Source organism: Diadema setosum, chromosome 14, assembly GCF_964275005.1.
Source record: "Diadema setosum chromosome 14, eeDiaSeto1, whole genome shotgun sequence".
Lineage (NCBI taxonomy): Eukaryota > Metazoa > Echinodermata > Echinoidea > Diadematoida > Diadematidae > Diadema > Diadema setosum.
Genome location: NC_092698.1, coordinates 18,660,428 through 18,676,927, shown reverse-complemented (window position 1 = coordinate 18,676,927; position 16,500 = coordinate 18,660,428). Strand labels below are relative to the sequence as shown.

Genomic DNA, 16,500 nt, shown 5'->3' with positions numbered 1-16,500 from the left:
CCGTGGGGGCTCGGGCCCCCACACTTTTTGTGCACCATACAAAGGAATACATAAGGTGTCATCACTTTGGGCCCCCACACTTTTTTCAACCCGGAAGTACGTAAGAGGCACTACAATGGGAGGGGAGAGAATGAGCTGAGGACCTTTTTTTATTTTTTATTTTATTTTATTTATCTGTTTATTATTTTTTTTTTTTTGCTTGTTAGCTGAAGAAACCCGGAAGTGGACGGGGAGAGATGAGCTGAGGACTTTTTTTTTTTTTTTTTTTTTTTTGCTTGTTAGCTCATGAAACCCGGAAGTGGGCCCCCACACTTTGGCCCCCACACTTTTGAAAACAGTGCGCCGGCCGGCCCTGATTAGGGCCTATACTTCATAATGATCACATATTATGCTGTCATCGTCATCTTATCATTATCATCATTGTTATATAGGGGATGGCTAGTTATATCAGTGGGGAATCGGTGGGAATGCTTCAGAATGGTCTCATTATTCAAGTAATGTGCAGTTCAATGTTTCCAGGTTTTAATAGCATGCCTGTGACAGTGCCGGGGCAATCGTTAACGGGCTGTTAACGATTGAATGAATAATTGCAAGATTTAGTGAGGGAATGCAGCCCATGTTCAACTTGAGAGGCAAAATGATTTAACAAACGGACAGTGCACCGGACACAAATAAGAGGTAATTGTGACACAAGTTTTTGCCATGTAAAAAAAGAAAAGAAAAAAAAATAGCGGTCATGGTTTATCACAATGGTGATACATTTTACAAATAGGGCCTATTATGCATGGATCACACTAGCGTCTCCTCCGGAGATTTTAATTGACATGCCCCCCCCCCCCCCCCAAAAAAAAAAAAAATATATATATATATATATATATATATATATATATATATATATATACATATATATACATATGATATCATAATCTTAATCACAATCTCTCCTTTTCAATGAAATCAAAAAGAAGATATTATATCCCTTGAATTTCCTTCAATTTCTCTTTATGCACAATACATGTACACTGCTGGGAGAGCTGTGAATTCATCATTATATATAGGCCCTAAAAGTTTCATAAGAATTGGAATTGTGACGATCAACATCACTAATTTTTGTGAATATTACGGTTTAGTGAAAATATACAAAACTTGTGTAGGCCTACATGACATGCTATAAAACGACAATTAACCTTCTCATTTTTTCGGATCTAAGAAACATTTTCTAAGTTTAAATTCTAGCCCTTTTATCAATGACCAACAGACCTTTGAATTAACCTTATTGCATGAAACTTTGGAGGGAAAATAAAATAATAACAGAGAAAAGAAGAGATTGCATAGTCTGGCTTCTTGCGGTCATTTTTCCGCTATTTCAAGTATATTTTACCGTACAACTTGATGGACAACGGCGCCAAATTGGTTACGTACGGAGTGATGTTCGCAATGCAGCGCATGTGCCTCACTCGCGGAGAGTCGTCGCGCTAGCTGCAGCGCCAGCTACAGCTCATTGTGGAATCCAATGATATGACAAAGCGTGTTGGTAGTGGGGCGAAGGTTTGTGCTGCTGTGTATTCTCCTGTTGCCGTGTACTGTGAAATCATCATCCGACAAGGTAAATAAAATGAACTTAAGAAACAAATAGAAATGATAAGTTAACAAACTGTTATGGCCACTGTTATCGATTCCTGCGGATGTTTTCACAAGAATCATGGGACCTCTGCTTCGTAGGTTACGCCACGTTTTTCGGTTTTCGCGGTTGGAAGTTTTCCTCCTCAGTCCCATATCTTGAATGTGGTGTAATGATTACGAGTAGACATCTGTAATACTGTTCTAGATTCTTGTTTCCCGAGCAAACACTGTCGCCGTCGGTAAAAAATCAGCCGGAATATATGAACCAGTAGATGTTTTTCTTGCATATATATATATATATATATATATATATATATATATATATATATATATATATATATAATGTATACATACAATCTACATACACAATCTTAATTTTACTTGAATACGTGTAACCTACATTGATGCACAAGTTATCATGGTTATCTAGAATAATAGAAACCTAGTAAACTTTTAGGCCTACTAAACTAGTTTAATAGTAGAAAGAAACCACCCACCAATAACGTGGCCTCATGATAGATGAGGATAGACCTGGAAGCTCGACTGCTGCTACACAGCATTCTTCCAGTATCTTCGCTAAAGTGAAGTAACAACTTAACCAACATTAAAGGTAAATAATTCTAGGCGTAGGCATGGCAGGACCTACTCCGATTCAGTAAAAAAAAAAAAGAGGGGTTAATGTTTCAGTGTAGGCCTACATCATACATGGAAACATTTGATTCTTTGTTCACGTGTACAGTAAATACAGCAGTAGAATCTACAGCCCTATTTGTACAGTATGATACAATTATTGTTTATTCACACACCCCTTCCTGGTGATATTTTGTCATTGTGAATTTAAGTTCGCTCACCGCAAAAAGTAGCAATCTTTGGGCACAGATTTCCATCCATATTCATGCTTCATCAATTTCTGGTAAGCACTGCACTATTAATTACAGAGCGCATGTGTTTGGATATGCATTCGTGATTCATATTCATCCTGCACATGGACCACATGCTTTTTTAACAAGAACCATTCTTATAGTTAAATTTTGATATTGGGAAAGGGAGAGGGTTGCTTTCATGCATCCACAGATTGTTTCCCTTACTCGTCTTAATGTCAGAAGTTTGCCATTGGCCATTTTGTGCTCCCATTCTAGAATTCAAATGTATGTACAGTACTTGTAAATTATGGTAGTTTTGTACTGATGCTACAACTGGCAATTCCATTTCATTATGACCTGAAAATGTACCTCCCACAGAAACATGACGGATAAAGCAAACGAAAAGGAAAAGAAAGTCGACCTCGGTCTTCTTGAAGAAGATGATGAATTTGAAGAATTCCCTGCAGAAGGTGAGTTATGGAACTTGTGTCAAACAGGTTTAGGCAGACAAACCTCTGAATTCATCCACATGTAAATATGTGCATGGTTGAATGATATACTCGACTAAACTTTGTCTTGAATTATGAGGTTCACAGAAGTATGTGATTACAGTATCAGACTTTATTCACAGAAAAATTTGACAGAATTAAAGGACAAGTTCACCTTCATTAACATAAGGATTGAGAGAATGTAGCAATATTAGTAGAACACATCATTGAAAGTTTGAGGAAAATCGGGACAATCCGTTCAAAAGTTATGAATTTTTGAAGTTTTTGTGCAGTCACCGCTGGATGAGAAGACTACTGCAGTGTATGATGTCACATGCGTACAACAATATAAGGAAAATATAAAGAGAATTTCACAAAATTTCATCTTTGGAAGAAAGTACACATTCCCTTGACTCGTTACTGACATATATTATGGGTAATATTATTCCCATTTCTTTAGAAAGAGGCAAGTCAAGTGCTCTTTTATCATGCGAAAAAAGTGAAAATATGTTGAATTTTCTTTACATTTTCTTTATACTATTGTACTCATATGACATCACGAGCCTTAGTAGTCTCCTCATCCAGCGGTTCCAACACAAAAATTCTAAAAATTCATAACTTTTGCATCGATTGTCCAATTTTCCTCAAACTTTCACTGATGTGGTCTACTAATATTGCTGTATTCTCTCAATCCTTATGTTTATGAAGGTGAACTTGTCCTTTAAATAGAAAAATGAAAACTAATAATTAAGTCATGCATAAAAACAAAAGTCGATTTCAAGAGTACCTTCTACCTCTAGCTATGATTGAAAGCAATCAAACAAATGGATGTGGTGGACCAGAATGACATGTATTTTTCTCTAACGAAAGTATTACATGTACTTCACTCAATTAAGTTCTTAAAATACTGGTTAATATAAAAAGCTGTAGTTGCTCTCAGTGTGGTGCCTGATGCCTGCCTTGGCAAAATGATTTTGAAGTAATGTGTATTACTGGTTGTCATGCACTGGTTGTGTAGCCACAGTGGCCCTTATATCAATTGATGTTTATTTAATTTCCAGAAATATGACAGAGTTTTGTTTGATTGTTCATTTTTTTCCACCACAATCATTAAGTACAAAGCTTAAAAAAGTAAAATGATACAGTCAAAATTCTTATCATTTGCTCTTAATATTTGCAGGTAAGTAAAGTGAGGTATTTGTGCACACCAGAGGCAGGAACTTTCTGTCATTTTATCAAAGTCTTCTGAACCCAAATGATTAACATAAATTGGGATTTACATCAAATATTTCAGACAGTACAAAGAATTTCAAAGTAATTTGTTAACAATGCAGAACTTGAGTTCCAGTAAGTGCATACAATGTAGAATATTGACAACTAAGGTGGTCCTTTTTTTCTTCCTCGTTTTCCTCATATTTTTTTTTCTATCTCTCTGTTATTCCTTTTTTCATATGAAGAGTGGAAGAGGGATGAAGAAGATCCATCTGATAACAACGTGTGGGAAGACAACTGGGATGATGATAATGTTGAGGATGACTTCTCTGTGCAGCTAAGGTATGGGAAAGTACATTGGGCTTTCATCAGTTAATACAGTCAAACCTGTCTATAGCACCCACCCAAGGGAGACAAAAAGAGTGGCCGTTATACAGGTGGCTGCTCTAGAGAGGTTATTGGACATTTTGCGTGCGTCGCCTACATGTATGTATTGTATACATTTATGTAGTATGCGTACATGTGGGCACACGTGTGCTTCATACATTGAACAATGCCAATATTGATCTAGTTGTTGCACAGTAGCATGCGTAGGCCTACTTCAAGCAAGGTTTTTACAATTAAGTGCATTACTATGACTAAATGGCGGATGAATGTAGCGAAGGCCATGACTGAATGCCAGCCATGAATGACAGGCACGGCTGCAAAGTGGAAAAACATGCTAAATTATCGGCTTTGCTGCGGCTCCATATGGGTCTGTGGCCACTGTAGACAGGTTGAAGTCTACCGTGGGAGGCAAAAATGGTGGCTGCTGGCTGCGTTACACAGGTGGCCACTATACAGAGGGTTTGTAACATGGCTTTTATCTTGGGGGGATTTCTCAGTAGCTGCATACGGCAGGTGGCCACTAAGACAGATGGCCAATAAGGCAGGTTTGACTATACACCTTGCATTTTTTCCTTCCACTTTGTGGGTGTATATGTATCATTGTCGACCTTATCTGCCAATGGGCATCAAAAAGTTGGTTAAACCTCTCAAAAGATTTCCACTTTTGTGATGTCATTCCTTAATTTGTTAAGGACGGGCTGATTTTGCTAAAACACACATTTCCCAAGACACTTACCCAAGTAAACTTAGGACTAGTCTTCAACAGGTTCAAATCTCATCTAGTGTACTGACACAGACAGATGGGATGAAATGAAAAATGTACAAACTGTATTATATTCCCAAGGTACTTATCTCCATTCAAGCAAAGGCCCCAAACAAGCAAGTGTCAATTCATGTTACTTGCCTGACCGTGAGTTTTGGTTCCTTTGACAAGGAGGCAAATTGGTTTGTAGAAGGTACAATGTACACCATACTATGGACTGTACGGGTGTCATATTGACTGAGTATATTGGGACTCACTGTCTTTTTAGTTTTACAATGCACTGGAGTCTTGTTAAAGGTAAAATATACATGTAGTTCTCGTACACCTGCAGAGCTGTCAAATTTCACTCCAAAATGTACAGGTATTGAGTGTGCCTAAGAAATGTGTGGAATAATACTGCAATAACAAGATATTTGTTGGGTAACGACAAAAATGCATACATCAAGGTGTGTTAGTGTACGTATGTGAGATAACATTTACATTTACATGTCGTTACATTCCCTGAATGTTGGCATTCTCTTTACTCCATCTTACATTATACGTTGAGTGTCTGATTCGTATTATGTATCTACAATGTATTTTTCTCATGAAGATTACGCTGACTATATTTCCTGTGAATACACTCTTTGTCCCCACTTCAGGGCAGAATTGGAACAACATGGACACAAAGTGAACCACCAAGAACAGGAACCCATGAGATCGTAGCAGCACCTGAAACTAACCAAATCTGTACAAATTGTAAAATTTCTCTTTGTTCAAGTATGCTGTAAGCAAGCTATGACTTGTTTCATGTTAATGTAACACAGTGAAGTTTCATCCTCGCATTGTATCCATGATAGATTATCCTGCCTTTCTGTAATTTGTTAGTTTTGGGGTTTTTTTTCACTTCTTGTAGTTGCCTGTAGATGATATCAGGATGAGGGCATTCTGCTAGTACTCTGGCAAAGTACCAGACTGAGGATATCATTTTTTTTCTTAAATTCAGAAAAACTGTTATCAATACCATCCAGTCTCTAATTATGATTACAGCAAAATACTGTAGTTTCAAACTACAGTATTTTGCCATAATCATGATTAGAGACTGCTTTCTGTGATATGCACAGACATGCATTAGTTTTGATGCTGTACAGCATGAAGTGGTACCAAATAAATCAGTAGATACATATTGAGTTGTTGCATCAAGAAATCTCTCCCCACTCCCTAGTCAGATGTTGCTACCCCTTGTAGTCATAAACTCATACAAAAAATTCCTGTAATGTTGTTACAAAGGTTTAGTGTAGATGTATATACACTGTGTCATGTCAGCCTGACTGGAATTACTTAGTTTACTGACAAATAAAACCCAGCAGTAAAGAAACATGTGTGATTGTGTGTGACTTTGGCATGGACATGTGCATACATCTATTACTCCATCTTCTTTCAAAGTGATCCATGTACATACATGTACAGTGCACTCCGGTTATAATGAAAATGGTTATAACGAAATTCCGGTTACAACGAAGTGAAAATTTAGGCCGCAACATCACACGCTCTTTGTTTGTTCGGTTATAACAAAATTTCAATATTACAAGAGAAATGTGCCGGTCCTGAGGACTTTGTTATAAAGGTTGTCCACTCTATGTAGTTTTGTTTTGTAGATGTTGTGGGAATGCTATCATTTGAAACAAAATGCTGATAAAGTTGAAGTGTGCTGAAGATTTCCCAAACCCTGTTCCCATGCTGTCTTACACTCACTACCACTCAAAGTTTCATGTAGGCTTATATGGATCAAAATATATGTTTTAGCACAATAGACTGGTTCTGTAATGTCTTCTGGTTTTATACATACAATGTACTTTGTTCACAAAAGTTGCTCTTAACAACCAACAAAGCTTGTGGAGGCTGCCTTTCCTTGCAACAGCTAAATGTATCCCTGCCTGTTGATGTTAGAGGGAAAATCTGGGACAAATAAGAATACAGCTGTAGTCTAAAAAGAAAGAGTGAAATCTTACAAGCAGCAAGGAAGCACAACAGTGGGAGTTTGCTCAAAATTGGATGAAAATTGAGGAAGTCATGAAATTGTGAAGCTTCGTTAACTTAAGCTTCGCTAATACTGTATATGTATTCACAAAACAGTTCTTGAACAGACAATACGAATATTCAAATACTGTAGTGAAGTGATGATGTCATCCCCTCACAATTTGTCATAAGGTACATTGTCCATTAAATCATGGAATTTTCCCTTTTTTCTTTTTTGTTTTTGTTATGCTGAAACACAATTAAATGCTATAAACAGTTCAATTACATTTTTCAAAATTTTGAGGTGATGACATCATCAGTTCATGCATTTACACATTCATATCAATAACTGTTGTACAGAAATTAGCAAATCTTTAAAATTTCATAACTTTCTTACTTTTGCTATGATTTTGATCAAATTTTCACTGTTGTGCTTTTTTTTTTTTTTTTGCTCTTTTTTTTTCAGAATTGAATAACTGGTCTGGAACTCCCCTTTAATGAAATGCTTCCCTACTACGCTGCAGGAAAAGAATCATCCATAAATTGTAATGAATTACAGAAACGGTGTATCTAAAAGAACAAATGAACAAGATAAACAAAAATAAAATCATTCAAATCAATACCTCATGAACATAACAAGTGTGGATATGAGTTCTGTAGTTTAGCACAAGATTGCAAAGGATGTAACCCAGTTATTTTTGAAGCTTGGGTTGAGATATTTCTCTTTGAAATTGATTGCTTAAACCAGTGTTTGAATATGTGCATATTATGTGTGTGTGTCTGTGTGTCTGTGTGTGTGTCTGTGTCTGTCACGAGTACATGGGGTGTGTACAGAGTGTAGAGCTCGAGCCATAGAAACTTTGTACATGTACAAATCCTTTATGCCAGTCACTCCAATCATTCTGTATCTACACAGAGGTCAACATGTTCACAAGAATGTTTTGTGAAACTGTATTGCTGCCTACTATTCAGGACCCCGAGTACTTAAAGGGGTCATATACACTGTAGTTTTGATGGAAACCTAACTTAAGCTTTATAACACTTTAGGTGAGATAATGAGAAACCACTTATAAAATAAGAAAGAGCATGTAATTCCATGTTAAATTTTATGTTTATTTGATGAAAATTGTAGTTTTGAAATGGCTGAGACATGCAAAATGCCGGAGGGATCCTGATAAAAGGTGATCCCTTGTTTCACCTTGTTTTCGGATGTCTCGGCCGTTCCAAAGCCAATTTTTATCAAATAAACTTTGAATTCCTCTTAGAATGCTATGTTTTGTATTACATGTATTTCATAAGTGGTTTAGTAGTATCTCGCAAAAAGTTAAAAGCCCAATCCTCTTCTCCACCACTACTACTATACCATCTCTTTATGAAAAGAAGAAAATAACAAAAAGGTATTCGTTCTATTGGACGTGTCATACCCCTCACGTTTCCTCCATGCAGGGGCGGTTCCAGGAATTCCGTAAAGGGGGAGGGGATACAAACAATATTTTTTGTGTTTCTTCCGGTTTTCTTCGCATTTTGTTTTTCTTTTTATTTCTTTTGTTTTAACAACGAATAAAGAGGGGGCGTGCGCCCTGTGCGCCCCCCTCTGGATCTGCCACTGTCCATGAAACGTGGTGATTTCAGCAAATGTCTTCAAACTCTCATACTACATGTATAAAGAAACAATCGTGAGCAGTACTTGTATAGTTAAACTCCCGGAGTTAAAATTGATGACTAGTACAGTGAATCTTTACAGTGTATTTAGCCCGACCAAACGCCGTGTGAAGCACTTGTGTACAGCGACAGGGCTATAACTGTGTATAGTTACAGTGTATTCTGAATCTATGCACATCGTCGTAACAGAGATCGCTCCTATCAACAAGAAAGCTTGCCAGGTTTGGCCAACATAGCAACACCTGCACCGTGTATTATAATGACAGTATGCAAATATTGATTCAACCACTCGTGTCTTTATTGTGAACAAACACATTGAATTGCTGGTATTTAGTCTTCCGAGAAAATGTACAAAGTACATACGTGCACATATTTTGTACATCGATTCCAATACATCTATAATAACCTGAACAAAAATTACTTAAATTCTAGCCATATTGAGCTTCCGTTATAATTATTTTGTGGTGACGGTTGCCAGACTGATGGAGAGCATTGAATGCCCATTTGCAGACATGACATTGACCACTGCAGTGGAGTAGATAGTAATACATTTAATTTTTTTTTTTTTTCAGAACAATGCTCAACATTCCAGTCTTTTGTTAGAAACAATGAAACTAAAACACAGCACAGTAAACATTGCTGTTGTGCCGGCATGTAGAGGCCTATTGACAATCAAAAACACACAAGCATAGAAACAGACGAACGTAAATAGGCCCACTGCTACACTCTGTTTTGTTTTGTTTTGTTTTTTCTTTAGTCTGTCATGTGGTTAAAGGGAAGGTAAACCCAAAGAACAATGTGGATTGAGTGAAAGCAGCAACATTAGTAGAACACATCTGAAAGTTTGAGGAAAATCGGATAATCGATGCAAAAGTTATGAATTTTTAAAGTTTTGGTGTTGGAACCGCTGGAGGAGGAGACTACTAGAGGATATGACGTATGAGTGGACAACAATACAAAGAAAATATGAAGGAAATTCAACAAAAATTCACTTTTCTAGAATTATGAAAGAGCAATGGACCAACCGCTTTCAGAAAGCAGGGGGAATCTGCTACCCTTTATGTCAACATCAAGTTGATGGAATTTGTAATTTTCATGAAAAATGGATTTTTGCAGAATTTTCTTTATATTTTCTTGGTATTGTTGTCCACTCATACGTCATAACCTCTAGTAGTCTCCTCATCCAGCGGTTCCAACATCAAAACTTTAAAAATTCATAACTTTTGCATCGATTGTCCGATTTTCTTCAAACTTTCACTGATGGGTTCTACTAATGTTGTTGCTTTCACTCAATCCACATTGCTCTTGGGGTTTATCTTCCCTTTAAGCAATGTTATAAGTTTTCTGCACTCCCATAAATCTTCAACTTTGATTTCCCCTCATTTTCCTTATACCTTCATCTGTCTCTCCACGTCTCTCTCTCTCTCTCTCTCTCTCTCTCTCTCTCTCTCTCTCTCATTCTGAGCCATAAGTCTTTGGGTTACTATTCTGGACATTTCCTATCCTGCAAAGTTGCCCCGAAAGTTGCCCATTGTAGTTGCCTTTAGAAGAAGATGATGTTGATCTGGATGAGACCGTTCCGCTAAGGGATTATACGCTCCGGCAATACTGAGTAGACTGTACTTGACGTTGAAATCTCGGGTTGAAATAGATTACGATGTGGTAAGGGTGGATAACAAAAGCCCTGGCGGGACCTAGCTGGTTTCGGTTCTCTTTTAAAGTAGCAAAGACATCAAGAAAAGCTTGGTATTATAATCTGATGATAGAGCTAAGAGGACGTCGAGTAACGTTGCCCTTGCCCGTATAAGTGATCATTGTATAAACCCTATACATGTATTTCGATGGTAGAGGGAAGCAGAGATTTATATTACCCGCTAACCATTATTGAGGCTTTGATAAAATGTTGAGCGAACGAAGTATCCCCCCCCCCCCCCATAATGGCCTTTGTTCTCTTTGTACAGATTGTGTATTCATTGACATATATACCGACTAATCCTTCCCTTTAAATTATTTTCTACAATCCCCTGTAAACTAAGACTGTCAATTCGTGAAGCATCGTAAAACTTGGTACTTTGAATGAGAAAGGTATAGGCCTATAGGATGCTGGTCTGTGGAAGTGGCACTTTTTTTCTTTCTTTTTTTTTTAAAAACCACTAATGTTTACATGCCCATGCATGCACGTTAGTGACACAAAAGTTGTGCGTGACATATCCTTGTATAGGTATAAGAGTGTATGGCGGACAGTGAATTTACGTTGAATGAGTCAAAGTGTGTTTAATATTTCTTGCACTTCTTGTGAGACAGCGGCAAGGAGTTAGCCTATATCATAATCTCTATTCATAATCATCCTTTAACCTCGCTGGATAATGATTAAAATGTAAGTCTGATGCACATTGATCATAATCATACTACTTTTATGCAGCCCAGTTGTATTTACAATCAAATCACTTTTTAAGACATGCTCGAAATCTTTCGAATAGGCCTTACATAGACGAAGATTCACCTCTTTAGTTTCTTCTGTTAACAGTGTTTTTTTTTTTTCTGGTCTTGTGTTTGCCAAGTTTCCTTTATTCTTTCACGAATAAGTTCATAATATTATCTCTCTGTGTCTGCCCATCACAATCAAGTCATCAAACTCTCACTTTCTTGCGCCATCCCATGCACTTCCACATCATATAGACTTCCTTAAAGTGAACTATTTTATTCAAAAGTATTTAAAAAATCAGAAAAGTTTCACCTTCAACGTGACAGACTCGACACGCTTGATTTTTTTTTCATTTTCCTGTGTTTTTTTTTCAAAAGAATTAGAGTGATATATAGTGGTTGAAACAGCATGCTGATGTTTGCAAAACGATGACGTTGTCACTTGGCTGCACGGGTTTGTCACAAAATAAATGTATTATAAAGTCATTGGTCATAGCTAATAACAAAATGTTCATTCTTTATCTCTGTTTAGTGATGACAGGTCTATCAGTTACTTCAATCTATTTATTCATTATCAGTCATACACTGAGTTATACGTTTTGTGCTTATTCTTGGCAATTGCTCTGGTATAATTTAAGATGTACCGCACATGATTACATGGCAAATGTATAATGCTATATAGTTATTTATTATAACAAAAAATAGAATGAACCTACTAAACAAAATACATGTTCAGTGTTAAAGAAATTGCTGGAAATTAATGTAATAGTGAAGCAATGCCATTCAGAGATTATCAAGTCAAGTCGAATCGAAGCGAATCGAATCAAATCAAATCAAGTCAAATCAAATCAAATCAAATCAAATCAAATCAAAATCAAAATCAAAATCAAAACAAAACAAAACAAAACAAAACAAAACAAAACAAAAATTGACTTCCACTCAAAGCATGTTTTCATCGCAGGACATGTCGGATATGGTATAGGTGGATAAATCACCTTAGCAGATCACCATCGTAAAGACGTGTGTATGTTTATGTTGGTCGCGAGTGGTGCCAGCTTCATTAACTTGACACAGAAATAGATAAAGTGATTTAATGAAATCTATGAAAGGGAGAACAAGCAAAAAAAAAAAAAAAAGGAGGGGGGGGGCTTAGATATGGATTGATGAAGGAATAGTGAATTGACTCAGATGAGATTATTACAAAACCAATAACCACCATAATTTATTCTATATCTTTTGAGGGATATTTCCCGATAATTCTTTGTTCAAACTAGTATTTTACTGTGACTTTTAGATTCTCGCTTGCGTGAGAATAATTGCGGAGACACTAACAAAACGTTTTAACGGGGCACTGATGTCTTATGTCTTCATTTAGTTTATTTAGTTTTTGGTTGTTTTTTTTTTTATAGTTTTCAGACGAACACATTAGGGAACAAGGGTGAACGATATTGGTCATGCAGCTTTTGACCATCGAAATCGAGGATATCAGTGATTTCCCACGCATAAATGCAAAAGGCAGAAATATAGTTAAAGATTTAGACAACTTTCCCCAGGTTATTCATTTTGGGGGTTGTATTGGAAGAATGAGAAGCTGATACGTGTATTTCCAATTTGATCATGTCAACCTCGCCCATGCGGAGATTCTGAAAAACGACACGCCCATCAGCTTAAACTCTTGCAGCGCCATCTCTCGTTATAGGGGCGTTCATCGATGCCAAGAATTGGTGTCGAATTGTATTTTGTTAAATACTTTTAAAGAAATTTATCAATAATTTTGCAATTTTTCACAGAAAATTAGATGAGTTATATATTTAATGATTTTATCTTTAAATTTCAATTTTCAGAAAGGAAATTTTACTATATTTAAAGTATTATTTATCTAAATGGTAATTCGTCAACGGCGGGTGTGGGGTGATTTGTAGCCCCACCCCCTTTTATTTTCCTATTTGTTCGCTGTGCAACACACATGATCACTGGACCTATCGCACCCATAGAGCGACAGCTCTTTTCTTGACGGGATCAGACGGACGAACCGACCGGTCGGCAATCGCGATCCGATCGCTGTGTATGTGTACTGCTGCTGTAGTAATTTAGTATAGTAGCGTGCGTGTGGCGATGACTCATGTGATAGCTCGTGAACACACAGTACAGTTACAGAGCTTGGATGTGTGAGTGCAGTGACTACGAGCTGACGTACGAAATACACTTGCATGTGTACGATCGTGTCATGCCTAGGATACTCCAACGTGCCAAAGAACTGTTCTAAATTTACTGAATTTTGCAGTAAAATTATTTGCGGATTGACGGTAATGCTGCCCTTGATTCGGGTCCCTTAGTGCTGCAAAGAGGAAGATAACGACTGAAGAAAAGTCGTTGTGATAGGTTTTCTGCTCTGGTAACATACACAATCGTCCACAATGACAGCAACATTGCCAACAACAGTGCCGTGGTCATGGTCGGAATATTTTCCCTATCCTGATTATGTGGGACTGATACGGATGGTCGTCACCGACTTGCCAGAATACTATCGGACCGAACCATCAGAAGGCACATTTAACGAACTCCGAAAGTATGGCTACATAACAATGGATGAAGTAAAGACAGCCGTGATCTTGGCTGTGGTATGGACTCTTGTAAGAACTCTTCTTACAGTGTTGATATTCAAGGTGAGATGAGAATCTACTATTGTACCGGCAATCGTCCGCAAATAAGTACTTTGTCTTTGTCTCTGCTTAACCTCTGACCTCTGTTTATTTTACTATTCACAATGTCAATCAGCGACTGGCCTGGCTGGGTAGACCACCAACTGACCACCATGTACAAGTTGATGTACATGATGTAGGCCTAGTGCCTACATCTAGAATCTCTAACGTTAACATGCGCAAGCCTACTGACACTGTACTCTGTAGTACTGACTGTAAATTACCCCATTGCCAATGCCCTAGCCCCTAGCTACAAACTACATTTGTAGTACCCTCGGCCCTTGCGATAATTGGCCTTGGCATACCCCGTCTTGACTGAAAGATCGGTCTGTATCTGGTCATCCAGGATATCTAATGTTCCGCGGAGATTGCGTCTGGCGTCACGGAATCCCTCCTACAAAGGAGAGCCGATAAGGTCTAAAATTAAAAATGACAAAGACTCCTCCGGACAGACCGATTTTTCTGTTTACACTACGTCAGTACGTGTACACTCGTGATTATCGATAGTGTTTTTGTAACTACACTACCTCTAACGTTAGTATAAATGAAGTAATTATTACGTTCACTAATGCACAGAATTACTAATGTCGCCTCTTCTGTACAGCGACATTGCCTTGCACCACTGCCACTCACAGGGCTGTGTATCAGTATCAAACTATCAGTAAGACTTTAGAGTTTAGACTCTAGCGTAAATTCTTCAACTTTAAACAGGTATGTTGTTATGGTAAAAGACTAATCAAGTTACATAAGTTTCCAGGTTTAGGAGCATGATGACCACGGCCCATTCTCCCTACAGACCTACATTGTATTTAACCCGTTGAGGACGAATCCCAAGTTCACTCGGGCAGGTGTCTTTCAGGGAAATGCTTGTTGTAGCAAAATCAGTCCATCCTCAACCGGGTAGGCCTAGCACAAGTTTACATGTTTTCTACTTCTACTATTAGTAAAAAAAACCTGCACCAAAGGCAAAAATTTGACCTGTGCCAAAATTCAACTGCATGCACAAGCATCTGAAATGGTTTTGTAGTTGGTGGTCGAACTTTGGACGGCGTTTACTGTATGGTGGAATTCAACAAAATACACAATCCTGTTGCTGTACGGAAGTCGCGGACTTCCGTACATGTACAGTTGCTGTGCGGAAGTCTATGTGCTTCGCACATCGAGCACAGCGTCTGGTTGGGCTATTCAAGTTGTAGGTCAAATTATGGGCAGCTTTCTCTATAATAGGACATTCATATCGGAATAGGAGGTAGGAGGTCTGTGCTCCCTGGAGTCCCATATTTCCATTGCCAATTTCCCTGCACTGGCACTTTATATAGCATTGCATTGTGCTTTTGTTACTCTGTGGGCTGTATTCCTGTACTACGTGTAGTTGTATGGTTATACTACATTGTATGAATCAATGAGTATGATCATTCATTCATTGTTCTGTACTAATACTTGTAGGGATTTGGGCAATTCTCCTGACAGGAAGAATTCAAGGAAAGAAGAAGAAGAAGAAGAATTGATTGACTTGCCATAATAGCACAGGGCTCCAAATTGGCAATGGTCTGTTAGCCATGGGCCACCCAAAATCACGTCAGACTTGCTAGAAATCATCAAATTCATTTAGTTACTAGTCCATGTGGCTAGCCAAAATATTGTCTTTTCAGAAATTTTGAACAACCATCAGATGCTGATGTGCCTACCTTGGGTGATGCTGAAGAATGTGATGTCCGGGCCACCAGTGCAGTGGATTATTTCTTCCACTCAAATATTATCAATGCATACACAATAATGCATACACTTTGAAATGTGTTCAAAACCGTCAATGTTGAAAAATGCCACTGCACTCATAAAATTAGTAAACCTCTGTCATATTTGGTGGTTTAGTTTTCACAAATTTTGCCACTTAACACTTTAATTTTAATAGGAAAGTGAGAGTTTGAGGAGAATCGGACAATCTGTTCAAAAGTTATGAATTATGAAGTTACTGCTCACTCAAGGCAGGAAGGTAGACTTATGTAGCTTGTGATGTCACGTGTACAATTCACGATATAAAGAAAGAATGAAGAAAATTCAACATATTTTCACTTTTCTCGCATAACAAAAGAACACTTGACTTCTCTCTTTCAGAAGGCAGGGGCATTAATATTACCTTTAACATATATGTCAGTAACAAGGAAATGCGCACTTTCTTCAAAAAGTGAAGTTTTGTGAAATTCTCTTTTTATTTTCTTTATATAGTTGTACGCATTATGACATCTGCACTTTACATGTACAGTAGTAGTCTTCTCATCCAGCAGTGACTGTGCAGAAATTTTAAAAATTCATAACTTTTGAACGGATTGTCCGATTTTCCCCCGACTTTCACTGATGTATTCTACCAATATTGTTGC

The 16,500-nt window shown here is 37.6% G+C and overlaps 2 protein-coding genes across 2 annotated transcripts in view; both read left to right on the top strand.

Moving 5' to 3' along the window:
• The first annotated feature begins 1,454 nt into the window (after nt 1–1,454).
• Nucleotides 1,455–6,693, top strand: LOC140237558 (26S proteasome complex subunit SEM1-like). Its single transcript, XM_072317493.1, has 4 exons — nt 1,455–1,606; nt 2,865–2,956; nt 4,432–4,528; nt 5,978–6,693. Exons 2-4 carry the CDS (start codon nt 2,869–2,871, stop codon nt 6,039–6,041), a joined length of 249 nt encoding a protein of 82 aa, XP_072173594.1. The 5' UTR covers nt 1,455–1,606; nt 2,865–2,868; the 3' UTR covers nt 6,042–6,693.
• A 7,036-nt stretch (nt 6,694–13,729) lies between these two features.
• LOC140237739 (ceramide synthase 1-like) overlaps nt 13,730–16,500 on the top strand; it is a 33,338-nt gene continuing 30,567 nt past the window's right edge. The window contains exon 1 of the mRNA XM_072317667.1: nt 13,730–14,086. Within this exon, the coding sequence (XP_072173768.1) occupies nt 13,838–14,086 (249 nt within the window). The 5' untranslated portion in view covers nt 13,730–13,837. The remainder of the gene's footprint in view (nt 14,087–16,500) is intronic.

Coding starts and splice junctions, on each gene's coding strand:
- LOC140237558 (XM_072317493.1), top strand. CDS start 2,869: ATGACGGATAAAGCAAACGAAAAGGAAAAGAAAGTCGACCTCGGTCTT. Junction 2,957..4,431: donor TGAAGAATTCCCTGCAGAAG/GTGAGTTATGGA, acceptor TTTCATATGAAG/AGTGGAAGAGGGATGAAGAA. Junction 4,529..5,977: donor GACTTCTCTGTGCAGCTAAG/GTATGGGAAAGT, acceptor TCCCCACTTCAG/GGCAGAATTGGAACAACATG.